Consider the following 14,637-nt stretch of genomic DNA (forward strand, 5'->3'; position numbering starts at 1 on the left):
GGAAGTGAAATAAATCTCCCTGATGAGACATAGATGGCAAAAAAACAACTTTATTAAAGAAAATTTCCGGTGTTGATTTTATTACATAGTTACATTGGTCAAGCTTGAACCAATGTAATTATGCATATACCATACTCGAAGAATCCTTATAGAAGCTGGAAATTACTGTAGTAGACATCACGACTATAGTGATTGCCACAAGCGTCCTGGTCCCATGCCTAGCAGCTGCTACTGGGCCACTGGGAACGATCGCCATTTTCTAAATGAATGCAAAGCATTCTCTGAATAAGGTGGAGCATGGGACATCACCACTCCACCTCTCTACCTTGTCCAGTCGGAGAACACTGACTTCTTAGAGAAAATGCAAATTGATCTCTCAATGGCACTTATGCCAAACAGCCAAACTGTGTTCCCAATGTGGCAGGGCAGTGGAGTAGTGCTGTCTATTACAGTAATCTCCAGCTTCTAGAGGGATCTCACAGGCATGGTATATGCGTAGTTACATTGGACCGGAAACCAATGTTCTAAAATAAATACTCTCCTTGCTTTTGGTGTTGGCAGTGATTTTCTGGTTTAGGAAGACAATACTGTACCTTGCTCATCTTAAGATTTACTGAGAGATTTGCAGGAACAAAGACATAAATGAATGACAGTTCTGATCACATACCCTCACAATCGTGAATATTTTTAAATTAGCTGATGATGGCTATTTAGTTGTAACACACAGTCCGTGTAATATAGAATTACTTTTGCTCTGGGTTTGATCTGAAGAATGGACAGGTAAACATTATGTTTAATCTTATCCCTTTGATTTAAGGAGTCAATGAAGATAGCAATGCAACACGGGGATCGCCCACTTCAAGCTCTCTGCCTCTTGTGCTTTGCTGACATCCACAGAAGTCATGGGGACATTGAGGTAAATATTACTAAGGAAAGCTTCAATTTGCAATTGAAGAACTGCTGTAAAGGATTTGTGCATGCATAATCCAAATTTACACCCAAACTGCCTTTCCCCTGTTTTTTCTGTAGTGAGAAACCGCTTTTATTATTTCCTGTGATGTCATCACCAGGCTTGTAAAATTCTTGCAGGGCAGCTACTGGAAGAGCAGTTCCTACTGCACCCAGAACTACATCTCCCAAGAGCCCCTCTCTACACACAGTGTGTGGGCAGGCTCCTGGGATTGAAGGCAGCAGCATTGTTTTTCTGGAAAAAAATCAATGTAATTCTTAAGGAGAGGGACGTGAGGTGGGGGGATGAGCAGAATTATGCAGTCTAGACAGGGCTGAAAATGCTGGTTAGGAACAAGAACATTGGGTTTCTGAGAGATAAACAGTAGATCCAGCGTTATCATGCAGTGATCTGCTGATCAGGTGTCAGTCTCCCATGCTGCCTCTTCCAAGCTTGGGTAGCCAGGCCCCAATGACACACACTAGCTCTGCCCACCCACCACCCTGTGAATGGGCTCCTGCAGCCTGCTGGGATAAGTATAAGGGACATCCCAGGAGGCTGCAGGAGTGGAGTGGGGAGTATGGCCTAGACATGAATGGTGGCAGGGTTTAGGGCCACAGAAAGGAAACTAATCTGAGAAAATTAAACCTGTTGTTTAGCTAGTTGAATGGATTGCTGTAGTAGTAAGTTAAAGTCCCTTTCTTGGATGAAGGTCATCTTTAATAGCATGTAGTACTAAGCGTGGTTTCCTCTGTAGCAAGAACAGGTCCGTCTCTGTGTCCCCTCCTGTTAGATCTCAGGGGATAGGGGCCCAGGGGAGCCCAGGTCTTTTAAGACTATAGCAACTCACTGCCTTTGATCTTTTATATACTTGTCCATTTTCTGCACACTAATAGAAGTGAATGTGTTGCTAAAATTTGATAAAGCAGTTAGAGACCTGACATCCATCATAATGATACAAAACTGGATTCTCTCCATTCTGAATTTTAAATCCGTATGATATTGTATACTCCAAGATGGTGGTAGAGGTATTTAGGTGCAAACAAAGGTCAGTGTGTTTCCAGAGGGAAAGCTGACATTCTTTAAAAAGATAATTGTTTAAGAGAATGCAAATCACAGTCTTCAGGGAAATGGAATTGGTGGCACTGACAAAACCAATGACTGGTTGCTCCAGTTTCTTTAACATTGTATTGTCTCCTCCTCTATTCCTCTATCCTCCCCCCCCACCCTCCCCACCCAGAACGCAGACAATATGCCTCAAGAAACATTATTCAGAATATCTTTTTACTGGAAACTAGAACAGGCATATTTCTTAAGTATTGGTGTTGTTTAATTTGGCTAAACCCTAGTGAACATTGGTACGTTAATAGGCTACATGGTAAATCATTACTTACAATTCTGCTTTGTCTTGTCAGAAAGCATTTCCACGATATGATTCTTCTATGAGCATCATGACGGAAATTGGTAATCGCTTAGGTCAAACGCAAGTACTGATGGGAGTCGCTAAGTGTTGGCTACACCAAAAGGAAATGGACAAGGTATAATGAGTTTTAAGGGAGGAAATGGGAAAAGTTGGTATGGTAAAAAGGCCAATGCACTTAAAATGTATCTAAAATGATAGTATCTATCGTTTTTTAGTTTTGGATTGAGTAGATTGAGCAGGAGCAGGTGTCCCTATTAGAAGATTTCCCATCTATTCCTGCTTTGGTGACGGGTTTAAAATTTCAGCATGACAAATAGAGAAGAAAAATTTCAATTTAGTGGTCTTCTGCTGCTGAGGACCATGTGGTCTTCTGCTGCTGAGGACCATGTGGTCTTCTGCTGCTGAGGACCATGTGGTCTTCTGCTGCTGAGGACCATGTGGTCTTCTGCTGCTGAGGACCATGTGGTCTTCTGCTGCTGAGGGCGCTGTGGTCTTCTGCTGCTGAGGGCGCTGTGGTCTTCTGCTGCTGAGGGCGCTGTGGTCTTCTGCTGCTGAGGGCGCTGTGGTCTTCTGCTGCTGAGGGCGCTGTGGTCTTCTGCTGCTGAGGGCGCTGTGGTCTTCTGCTGCTGAGGGCGCTGTGGTCTTCTGCTGCTGAGGGCGCTGTGGTCTTCTGCTGCTGAGGGCGCTGTGGTCTTCTGCTGCTGAGGACGCCGTGGTCTTCTGCTGCTTTAGCCAGTGTAATCATCTTCTGCTGTAGAAGAAGGTGTTCTTTTAATGCTGTGATGTTGTGGTCTTCTGCTGTAGACCATGTGGTTCTCTGCTGTTTTAGCCAGTGTGGTTTTCTACTGCTGAAGACAGCGATTTTCTGCTGCTGTAGCCTATTCAAGGTTTAACTTGCTGTGCAATCAAATATATCCCTCTGTGCTCTCCTGTTGTTGAAAAAATGGTAATCTGAACAGTTGTGCTCTTGCTGTCAGTTTGAACATTGGCTTCTCTGACTAGGTTATACAAGGTGATTTTGTGCTCAGTACTAGTACAGTCGCTGTAAGTTTTTAGTTTATTGGACCTTTATCTGTAAACAGAGTTGACTGTTTTGTTTGAAACCCATGTCTTTAATACATGGGGCCAACAATCATTCCTTGGGCAGCATTACTTAAAAAAAAATCTTGACCACCGTATTGACAAAAAAGTGGTGCTTACACAATATAGACATCAAAGTATATCAAACATAGAATAAATTAAATTTAAAAAAAACTAAAATTCCTCATTTGTTGTGAGTTCATATGCTAGAAAGTGTTAAAAGAAGTGTCCACATGACCATCACCTAGGGAAAGGTCCACCAATAACACATAAAAGCAATAGTATTCTCTTGCATAGCACCAATCTGGAGAATTCACCCTGTGATTTGAGTGCTCACTCACCACAAAAATTGGACCTTTTTAATAAAAAAGAAGGTCTTAATGCGCTTTGGATCAGGGATCTCCTCTCCTTCATATACGTATCAGGTCGGCCAGGGTCATCATTAGGATCTGAAGGTCCACTTTTGGCTCTTCCCATCATATACAGCCAAAAACATATGAGCCAAAAGAAAAGCTTATATAGTGTAGTATTTATTGTGACACTGAGTAAAAACAGTAAGAAAAACTCACATTTAAAAGTGCCTATTAGAGGCTCCAACGTAGACAACCCACGTATAATTAGCAAGAGTGCTGCTACTCCGCTCTTACCAGAGGTGGCTTATGTTCCCGTTACCAGATGTAGGCTGGAGACTTCGTCTCAATGCGTTTCACCCACCTGGCATCCTATGGATGCTCATTCATTTCTATTAACACTTTATACTTTCTAGCATATGTACTCATGGCATATGAGGATGTTTAGTTGTTTATTTATTTCATTAGTCCTATGTTTGATGTAATTTGTTGACTATATGGTGTAAGCTCCACTTTTTTTCAGGATTCACAATAGTGTAACACGTTGCACTTTAAAGGGAACAGCTACACCATTTTTTGTTTTTGTCATTTAAGTGTAAAGGCTTGTCACTGGTTGACCAATCTAATGCTTGGTTGGAAACCTATTGAACTTCTTGGCCACGTCTGCATGACTTGGGCTGTAGCCACATGATCTGCTATTTGTGTTATTGATGAGGTGTAAATAATGTTGCCACGGAGTGTGTGAAAGTGTTTGCAGGATCGGGGTTTGTTGTCCCTAATCATGAGATGGATAATCTGGCAGCTGTAAGGGGTGAATACTGACAGTTCTTCTGGAAGTGTCATGGGGCCCCATTTTGATTGATGTTGTTCTATAGCAGATGTGAGGTGTATGATGAAGTGCACATTAATCCACAGATGGTAAGCAGTAGTCTGGCCTGGTATGTACTTGCAGTCTATCTGGAATATGGAGGCAATGTGATGGTATGTCAGGGGGAGGGTGGAAGTTGTAGACTCCGCTATGCGCTGCATCTGTTCTGTCTGTAATCAGGTCAGCCTTGGCTATGGCAGTTACACAATAACAAGAATTTACTCCTGGTTCTCTGCCTGACACGTGTTCTTAATCTGCAGGCACTGGATGGACTCCAGAAAGCCCAGGAGTTGGCAGAAGAGATTGGCAATAAGGTGAGTGAGGCAATGGAGAGATTTCCTCTATCCCACCTCCCTGATTCCCTCACATGATATCTTCTCCTCTTTCTTTCTCCTATAATGCCCTCAGCGGTTGATATTACTCTTCATAAGAAACCTTATACTTCTCAGCTGTTATAAGTATCGTTCGTAGCAAAGCATTCTGGGAGCTTTATTTTTAATTTGTCATTAGAATTTATGTACTGTATTTGGTATCTTTTTCTCCTTGGTTCCAGTCTTTTCCTAAAAAGGAACCCATCATTCTTGGAATTGTGCATGATTCTGAATAGTCTTAAAGCGGTTCTGCACCTAAAAAAAATATTAAAAGCCAGCAGCTACTAATATTGCAGCTGCTGACTTTTAATAAAATTATACTTACCTGTCCCAGGGTCCAGCGATGTCGGCGGCAGATGACGAGCGATCGCTCGTCTCGCTGCTGCCCCCGCCGCCATCCTCTGTCAGGGAAACGGGAAGTGAAGCATTGCGGCTTCACTGCCTGGTTCCCTACTGCGAATGCGCGAGTCGCGCTGCGCGTCTCTTCTGGTCCCCCGCTGTGTCCTGGGAACTGTGTGTTTCCCAGAACACAATGGGGGGGGGGGGGGGGAGGCGTCTGCGGGGGTCTGCGGCGGTCTGCCCGGAAGTGGGTGCAGATACCTGGATTATCCAGGTAACTGCACCCCCCTCCCCCCTGAAAGGTGCCGATTGTGGCACCGGAGGGGGGGAGGGATCAGATTAGTGGAACTTCCCCTTTAGGGTGAAGAACCGCTTTAAATGATTAAAGTAGAACTATAGGCAAACTTTTTTTCTTTTTTTCTGGTTGGATAAAGTAAGAGAGTCTCACAAACTCCTGTCAGTTTATTTTTTCCATTAGGGAGATTTCCCTTCACTTCCTGTCCCATAGCCAAAATAGGAAGCGAGGAGAAATCCATGCAAATTAAGGGAATCCCTTGGGGACCCCCCAGGTCACCAGAACTAGTGTCCTCATTGGAAGATTTCCCCTCTATTACTTTTATGGGGGCAACCCAAAATTTGGGATTATCTGTAACTTTTACTTTCAATGATAATGGTAAGCAGGACAAATAGGGTGAATCTCCCTAGCGGCGGCACAGACAGCAATAAAAACCTGACAGGTGTTTTAATCCCTCTCCACTCTATCCAAAACTAACAACAACAAAAAAAATGCCTTTAGTTGTACTCAAAGGCCTCTTGCACTTGATACTCACGTTTGAGCATCAACTTTTTCAGACTTTTTTTTGTATGTACTTTTTCGCATATATGCACTCACGCATTTTTGTGCAAACGCTGAAAACTCATTCTCGTGTTCTTGTTCTGCACAATATGTAAATGGGCATTTGCACGCACGAGGCATAAATTACTAACCAAAAAAGCTCATTTTATTTTTTGTCACTGAAGAATACACAGGGCTTGTTTACGCGCCTGTATGCATAGGCACATTACAATTAATGCGCTGTATTTTAGTAGCTCAGTAAAAAAAAAAAAAAAAGCTGTACTGAGCTTTTTCAAGCAGCAGTGTGAAAGATGCCAAAAACTGTACATGTTTACATATGAAAGTTTTATTTTATATGAGTCTGACTGCTCAGCTTGAGAGTTTGGTGGGGGTTCAACTAAAGCCTAATACCCCGTACACACCACACGGTCGGATTATCAGACGGAAAATGTTCGATGAGAGCCTTTTGTCGGAAATTCCGACAGTGTGTAGGCTCTATCGCACAATTTCCGTCGCACAAAATTTTAGATCTGGTTCTCAAATTTTCCGACAACAAAATCAGTTTGAGTAAATTCCGATTGTGTGTACACAATTCCGACGCACAAAGTGCCACACATGCTCGGAATCGAGCAGAAGAGCTGCACTGGCTATTGAACTTCAATTTTCTGGGCTCGTCGTACGTGTTGTACGTCACCGTGTTCTTGACGTTCGGAATTTCCGACAACATTGTGTGACTGTGTGTATGCAAGACAAGTTTGAGCCAACATCCGTTGGAAAAAATCCGATGGATTTTGTTATTGGAATGTCCGATCGTGTGTACATGCCATTATAGTTGATGTTCTATCCACTGCCTGATCTCTCCCAGTTTCCAAATATACAAATAACAGAAACCTATAATTATTATTTAATTTATTTCTTCTTAATTATGGCTTTTTTTTTTTAATCACTTTAAGGACCCAGCCTTTTTCTGACATTTGTTGTTTACAAGTAAAAATCTGTATGTTTTGCTATAAAATTACTTAGGATCCCCAAACATTATACATTTTTTTTTTCAGTCGAGACCCTAGAGAATAAAATGGGCTTTATTTAACATCAAAGTAATGACGTAATTTCCCAGTTAGGCAGTCGACAAATGGTTAAGCACCCCTGTCAGTGTTAGATGGTTTTTCCCAACCCTGTAAGTGCTCTTTCACAGGAGGTGGTGGAAAAATAAAGAAGCTACAGAATAATGCAGAATAAAAAAGGCAATAAAGCCTGGTTCACACCTATGCAATGTGCTGTTGATCCGTTTCTGCAGTGCTTTTTTCTGTGCTTTTTTGCACATGTGTTTTTGATGCGTTTTGCGTTTTTATGCTTTTTTGTTTGGCCAATTTGTTGTTAGATTGAAAAACGCAGCAAAATTGCTGCAAAAACACACTGTATACTTTTCTGCAGCTTTTCTATTGAAGTCTTTTGAACCAAAAACGCACTATTTTACATTTGAAAAAGTCCCTGACCCTTTCCAAAAACACAGAGGCTGAAAAAAGCATAGATGTGAAGGTGTCCCATAGGAAACCATGTTAAAAGGACTGAAGTGTGTTTCTGCAAAAGGCAGATAACACTAAAAATCACATAGGTGTGAACCAGGCTTTAAACTATGCGACAGACAAAAACAGCTGCAGTAATGCAGTGAGCAGACTGCACCATTATAAACCACCACCTACCATTTCCCGCTAGTGAAAGTACTTTTATCAGGGACTGGCACAATTCCATTGACCCCAGGCATGACAGTTGGCTGGGCTTAGCCATTAAGTTAAAGGAAGTCAGTCCACGGTAACAAAGAATGCTTAAACCAGAGAAGGAAACATTAGATATTTTTTTGAGAATTAAAGGTGACAGCATCCCTTGATTATGGATTCCTTCTAAACATTCTGTGATTTTAAAAAACTAATACGCAAACCAAAAATAACCCAAACCTCAAGGAGTGGCAGCCAACATTAAACTGAGTAAAAATAAAGTATAAATGTAGCGCAAACTCAAGTAAAGTGCTAAAGTGAACAAAATAAATAAACAATATTCAATAAAGTCCATAATAAAGTTCAAACAGTGCGTTATCAATCTAAAATTCAGAGATGTGCAAAATAAGTATATTTCTTTCTAATTCTAGATTTACAAATAGTGCTTCCATAAGTAATTCCATATAAAGGATTTATTCAAAGCAGCAAACTTACATATCAAATTGTAACATTCAACATCGATAAAATCAGGGACTTGCGGTCTCGGCGTCACCCGGCTCCTCCCTCGCGACTCAGCCACGACCGGAAGCCCCTGATTTTATCGATGTTGAATGTTTGATATGTAAGTTTGCTGCTTTGTATACATTTTTTATATGGAATTACTGCACTATGGAGATCTCCTTTATAGGGATGCACCGAAATTTCGGCGGCCCGAAAATAAACTGCAGAAAATTGTGTTTTCAGCACATTGCCAATAGGAAAATATTTCCGATAATGGGGCCGAATATGGGATGGGGCCCCCACCCCCTGGTGCCACCCATTGCGGGGGCATCTTCCTGGCTCGCCCCTGAGCTCCCTCCGTCCCACAGAGTGGCGATCTCCATGTGTCAGGGAGCTGAATTGCCCGGGCAACTGCAGTAACAATATCCCATCTTCTGTGACAGATGAGACACTGATCCAATGGAGGGACATTGAATCAGGGTGACGTGATCATATGCATCTGACGAGCACAGGCAGGCTGCATCTGATGGGCACTGGCAGGCTGCATCTGATGGGCACTGGCAGGCTGCATCTGATGGGCACTGATGACAGGCAATGATGAGGCTGTATTTATTTCTTGTATCATGTCTGCAGTCTCTGACCATCTTCTGTAGTATATCTGCAGTCTCTGACCGTCTCCTGTAGTATATCTGCAGTCTCTGATCGTCTCCTGTAGCATGTCTGCAGTCTCTGACCATCTCCTGTAGCATGTCTGCAGTCTCTGACCTTCTCCTGTATCAGATGGTTAGAGACGGGACATGATCCAAGAGATGGTTAGAGACTGAGGATTGAATTTTCTTGCACCCAAGGTGTCAACAATGGCCAACAATAAATTCATATTAATTTAAATTGATGATAATAATTAAAAAGTCGAATATAATACAATTGTATATAAAAATATAAATATTTTTTGGCCTAGTGCATCCTTCATTTTCAGTTTCAGCACCAAAATTTCCATTCGGTGCACTCATACTCCTTTATCTTATGAGTAGGGATGAGCCGAACACCCCCCGGTTCGGTTCGCACCAGAACTTGCGAACGACCCCCGCGTTCGGTACGAACGTTAGAACCCCATTGAAGTCTATGGGACTCGAACGTTCGAAATGGAAAGTGCTCATTTTAACGGCTAATATGCAAGATAGTGTCCTAAAAAGGGTTTGGCGACCTGCCTCCTGCCTCAGGGGACATGGGTCACTGCAAAAAAAAGTTTTAAAAACTACCGTTTTGGCGGGAGCACTGATTTTAATGACGATTAAAGTGAAAAAAAAAAGTGAAATATTCCTTTAAATATGGTGCCTGCGGGGTGTCTGTAGTATGCCTGTGAAGTGCCACGTGTTTCCCGTGTTTAGAACAGTCCCTGCACAAAATGACATTAAACGGAAATAACACCATTTAAAACTGCTTGCGGTTTTAATGTTATATCTGGTTCCTGCAATATGGTTGAAAATCATTGAGAAACATGGCATGGGTAGCCCTCCCTGCCCATTACCAGCCTATTTGGGTCTTGTACGCATATTAAGGGGAACCCCGTACCCATATTAAAAAAAGGAAATGCGTGTGGCCCCCAGGCCCTATATACTCAGAACAGCAGTATACAGGCGGTGCAAACAAGACAGGGACTGTGTAGGTTTGTTGTGTTAAGTTGAATCTGTTTGTCATTTTCAACCGGTACATTTTTAAAGTGTAGCTCCAGTCAAAAAAACTATCTTTAAGCTTTTTGGAAAACATAGGGAAGGGTTATCACCCCTGTATAATTTGTTTTGTCGTCCATCTTTTTTCATCTCACTTGCTGCTGTCTCCTTGCGTTTGCAAGTAGGAGATGTTTGTAAGTTGGATGTTTGAAAGTAGGGGCCTGCCCTATATTATAGCGGTATGTACTGGGTACAGAGCACGCAGACAGCACGCACTCCTAACACTACTGACTGCAAGCTCTATTATTAACCACTTGTTAGCCCAATGTTTGCATAAAGTGAAAGATGAAGTTATGCTGAGTAAATAGATATCAAACATGTCACTCTTCAAAATTGCACATGCCCGTGGAATGGCGCCAAACGTCGCTACTTAAAAAATCCCCATAGGCAACGCTTTAAATATTTTTTTACTGGTTACATGTTTTGAGTTGCAGAGGAGGTCTAGGACTAGAATTATTGCTCTCGCTCTAACATTCTCGGCGATACCTCACATGTGTGGCACATGCGAGCACATGGGGACATGGGCGCTTTAATTTTTATTTTATTTTTTTATTGTTCATTTTACTTTATTTATTTTAGTTTGACATTTTTTTTCCCAAAAATATATTTTTGATCACTTTTATTCCTATTACAAGAAATGTAAACATCCCTTGTAATAGGAATATGGGGTGACAGGTCCTCTTTACAGTGAAATCTGGGGGGTCAATATGACCCCACATCTCACCTCTAGGCTGGGAAGCCTGAAATAAAAAATAAAAAAAAGATTCTGGCTTTGATCGTACTGGCGAGTTGGTAGAAGCACCGGAGGGCGGTGAGGGGTGGGGGGCGTCTATGGCTGGGTATTTCAGGGTATCACCGAGTATGGCTGGGTATCTCTGAGTATGGCTGGGTATGGCAATTTATGGCAGGGTATTACAGAGTATTGGCGGGGTATTGGCGGGGTACTACAGAGTAATAGCAGGGTACTGCACTGCAGAGTAATGGCAGGGTACTGCACTGCAGAGTAATGGCGGGGTACTGCAGAGTAATGGCGGGGTACTGCACTGCAGAGTAATGGCAGGGTACTGCACTGCAGAGTAATGGCGGGGTACTGCACTGCAGAGTAATGGCGGGGTACTACAGAGTAATGGCAGGGTACTGCACTGCAGAGTAATGGCAGGGTACTGCACTGCAGAGTAATGGCGGGGTACTGCACTGCAGAGTAATGGCGGGGTACTGCAGAGTAATGGCGGGGTACTGCAGAGTAATGGCGGGGTACTGCAGAGTAATGGCAGGGTACTGCAGAGTATGCACTGGTATTGCAGAGTATTGGCAGGGAATTGAGGGGTTAAATTCGGTGAGCAGCGATGTGGGCACTGCAGATGCAGCCCACATCGCTGCTGACACCGATCTCTTTCCCCTCCGCTGTACCGATCGGTACAGAAAGGGGAGGTAGGAACAGGCGTCATAACATGACGCCGGTTTGTTTCCAAGTGATCACTCCGTCATTTGACGGAGCAATCACGTGGTAAACGGCCGCTATGAGCGGCCGTTTACCGTGATGCGCCGGGTCCCATGGACCCGGCGGTCACGGATGCTCTCGAGTGCGCACACCTCGGGGCACGCGAGAGCAGAATTCTGGGAGGCCGTTAATTAACGGCCTCTCTGAGTTAAACAACCGCCCTGAAGCCGTTAATCGGCAATGGGCAGTTGTTAAGTGGTTAAAGCTAGATCACTAGCTATATAGGTGAGGTGAATATAGCGGTGTATACTGCGGTCAGGGCACAGACAACAACCACTACACAGCAGCAAGATAGGAAATCAGCCAAAAACGATTGGTGTGTACTGTGTTGAAGGTACACAGAACACCCACTGCTTCAGATGCAAAGTAACACACTACAGGAGGCCGCCTTAAAGGCGGCCTTATATAGTGTGGGGCGTGCACTACACAGCCTGAGCTATGATTGGCCACAGGCAGGATGCCTGTGGCCAATCATGGCTCTCCTCGCTGCCGGCGCTGCGATTGGCCAAGCATGCGGGGTCACAGTGCATGCTTGGCCAATCATCGGGCAGCAATGCACTGCGCCAACGCAGTGCATTGTGGTCCGCGCGCGCGTCACTCGAATTTTGACGCGAACGGCCAAAACGTTCGGAATTCGGCGAACGGCCGAACGGCCAATGTTCGAGTCGAACGTACGTTCGACTCGAACACGAAGCTCATCCCTACTTATGAGTCTTGAATAGAAGAGGGTGGAGGAGATTGAAGAGCAGGTATTGTGCACAGTGGGAGAACACTGTCCCTTTACTCATATCCCCAACCACCGCTTTCCCTTTGCCTGGTGCGTTAAAGAGAAGAGTGGCGCTGAAATCTCACTAAGAATGCTTATTACCAGAAGCACTACTAGACCCGCTGGGGTCTTCATTTGTGGTAAGAGGCTGGGGCACACTATTAGTGGATTGTGGAAGCAAGTGTGACTACACGACTTAAGAATTGATGATTGTTTCTGCACTGGATTATTGCGCATCTACCATCAACATAATTATATATTTTGGACTACACAAGCACTTTTTGTGAATCTAGGATTAAAGAAATATACTTATTTTGCACATCTATGAATTTTGGATTGATAACAGTGTTTGGATTTGATTATGGACTCATTGAATATTGATTATTTATTTTGTTTACTTTAGCACTTTACTTGAGTTAGCGCCACAGTTATACTTCTAAATATCCTACAGGCATAATACAGGCAGCTGATGGCAGGTCTGCTATCACATGAACAACAAATTTTCAACACAAATACGAAGAGAAAACAGAAAATGGCATCTTATATCTGAATAAAACTTCAGTTATTGTCATCTCTCAATTTTTTTTTCTCCTGTTCTATTTATTTCACAAAATGTTCTTTGTGCTTTTCTATTCTTTTTTTTTTTTTTTTTAATGGGGCCTCTGTGTCTTGTTTCCTTTTATAGCTTTGCCTGTTGAAAGTTCACTGTTTAAGTGAGATCATCTATCGTACAAGACAGCAGCAACGGGAACTCCGCACTCATGTCGTCAGGTTCCACGAGTGTGTGGAGGAGATGGAGCTGTATTGTGGAATGTGTGGGGAATCTATCGGGGAAAAGAATAGCCAACTCCAGGCATTGCCCTGTTCCCACGTCTTTCACCTCCGGTAAGGAAACTTGAGATATAATGCAATTTATATCTCCTTTAGAAAAGCCAAAATTATTTTGTTTGGATACAAATTCTTCAGTGTTTCAGTGGGAAGGTTCTTCACCCCTCAGACACCTTGTCTCCGGCCCTCAGCACAGGTGTGATATATATCAGTCAACCTAATGCCAAACTTTTTTTCACCAACCCCATGCTTGATTCCCCATAGTGGTCAAAGGGAACACTATATGAGACGGGTAATGGTAAAGAAAGACAAAAAAAGAAAGAAAAGGCGCACTGAGTACATTATCCTAAAACCATAGCGTTGTAAAAAGAGGTAAATATTTTGAGGACTGGCCACTTCCTCAGGGCTCTGCGGAATAAACTAGTCCTTGAAATGCGTTAGTCTATTGGATCTTCACCTCCTGCCACATGGTATGATGTACTGTGGACTGGAAGATGCTGTGATATGTGATGAGCTTTGCTGCAATTATCATTTTATGAGTATAATACTTACCACTTTTTGCAACAATAAAGATATGGTTTTAGGATAATGCACTAGGTCAGGGCAACCTTTCTGTCTTTTTTGTGGTTTCCAGTTGTTCCAGATTTCTCCAGACTTTCCCTGACTTCTCCAGACTTCTGAGTGCAGCAAGATGAGACTTCTCCACATTATGCCAGGATGGATACATAGGGGGTTATTTACGAAGGGCAAATCCACTGCAAGTGCACTTGAAAGTGCAGTGGCTCTAAATCTGAGGGGTTGATATGAAATGAGGGGACGCTCTTCTGATTTTATCATCCAATCATGTGCAAGCTAAAATGCTGTTTTTTATTTTCCTTGCATGTCCCCCTCGGATCTACAGCGGCTTTACTTCCAAGTGTACCTGCAGTGCAAAGTGGATTTTCATGTAGTAAATAACCCCCATAGCCTACTTATTTTGAGAGGGCACACTACTAAAGTGCAGAAGAATTTGTTTTTGTGACCATCTGCAATGGTGAAGAAAGGTTCCATCTTTTCCATTGAGCACTGGGAAATTGGCAGGATGACTGGCTCTTGAAGTGATTTTCATTCTCAAAACTTTAAGTCCTTTTTAGAATTGAGCCACAAATGTATTTAGTAAGAAGATTTAAAACACAGTAAATATATAAACATATCAAAACTCAGAAACAAAAATGTAATATGTAATACCAATGCTTCAAGTTATTCTAAGGGTATCGGTCTTTGTTTTTTAAATAACAAACATGTTATACTTGCCTGCTCTGTGCAGTGGTTTTGCACAGAGCAGCCCCGATCTTGTTCTTGGGTCCTCCATCTGTGATCCTGGCACCTCCCCTTTGACCAG

At 42.9% G+C, this 14,637-nt stretch overlaps 1 protein-coding gene across 1 annotated transcript in view; it reads left to right on the plus strand.

Moving 5' to 3' along the window:
- The window catches only part of RAPSN (receptor associated protein of the synapse), a 66,329-nt gene that overhangs the window by 45,944 nt on the left and 5,748 nt on the right, over nucleotides 1-14,637 (plus strand). The window contains exons 4-7 of the mRNA XM_077460978.1: nucleotides 818-916; nucleotides 2,365-2,487; nucleotides 4,931-4,984; nucleotides 13,114-13,313. Coding sequence (XP_077317104.1) covers nucleotides 818-916; nucleotides 2,365-2,487; nucleotides 4,931-4,984; nucleotides 13,114-13,313 — 476 coding nt within the window. The remainder of the gene's footprint in view (nucleotides 1-817; nucleotides 917-2,364; nucleotides 2,488-4,930; nucleotides 4,985-13,113; nucleotides 13,314-14,637) is intronic.

Source organism: Lithobates pipiens, unplaced genomic scaffold (genome assembly GCF_037356315.1).
Source record: "Lithobates pipiens isolate NorthernLeopardFrog02 unplaced genomic scaffold, aLitPip1_a1.2 Scaffold_10, whole genome shotgun sequence".
Classification (NCBI taxonomy): Eukaryota; Metazoa; Chordata; class Amphibia; order Anura; family Ranidae; genus Lithobates; species Lithobates pipiens.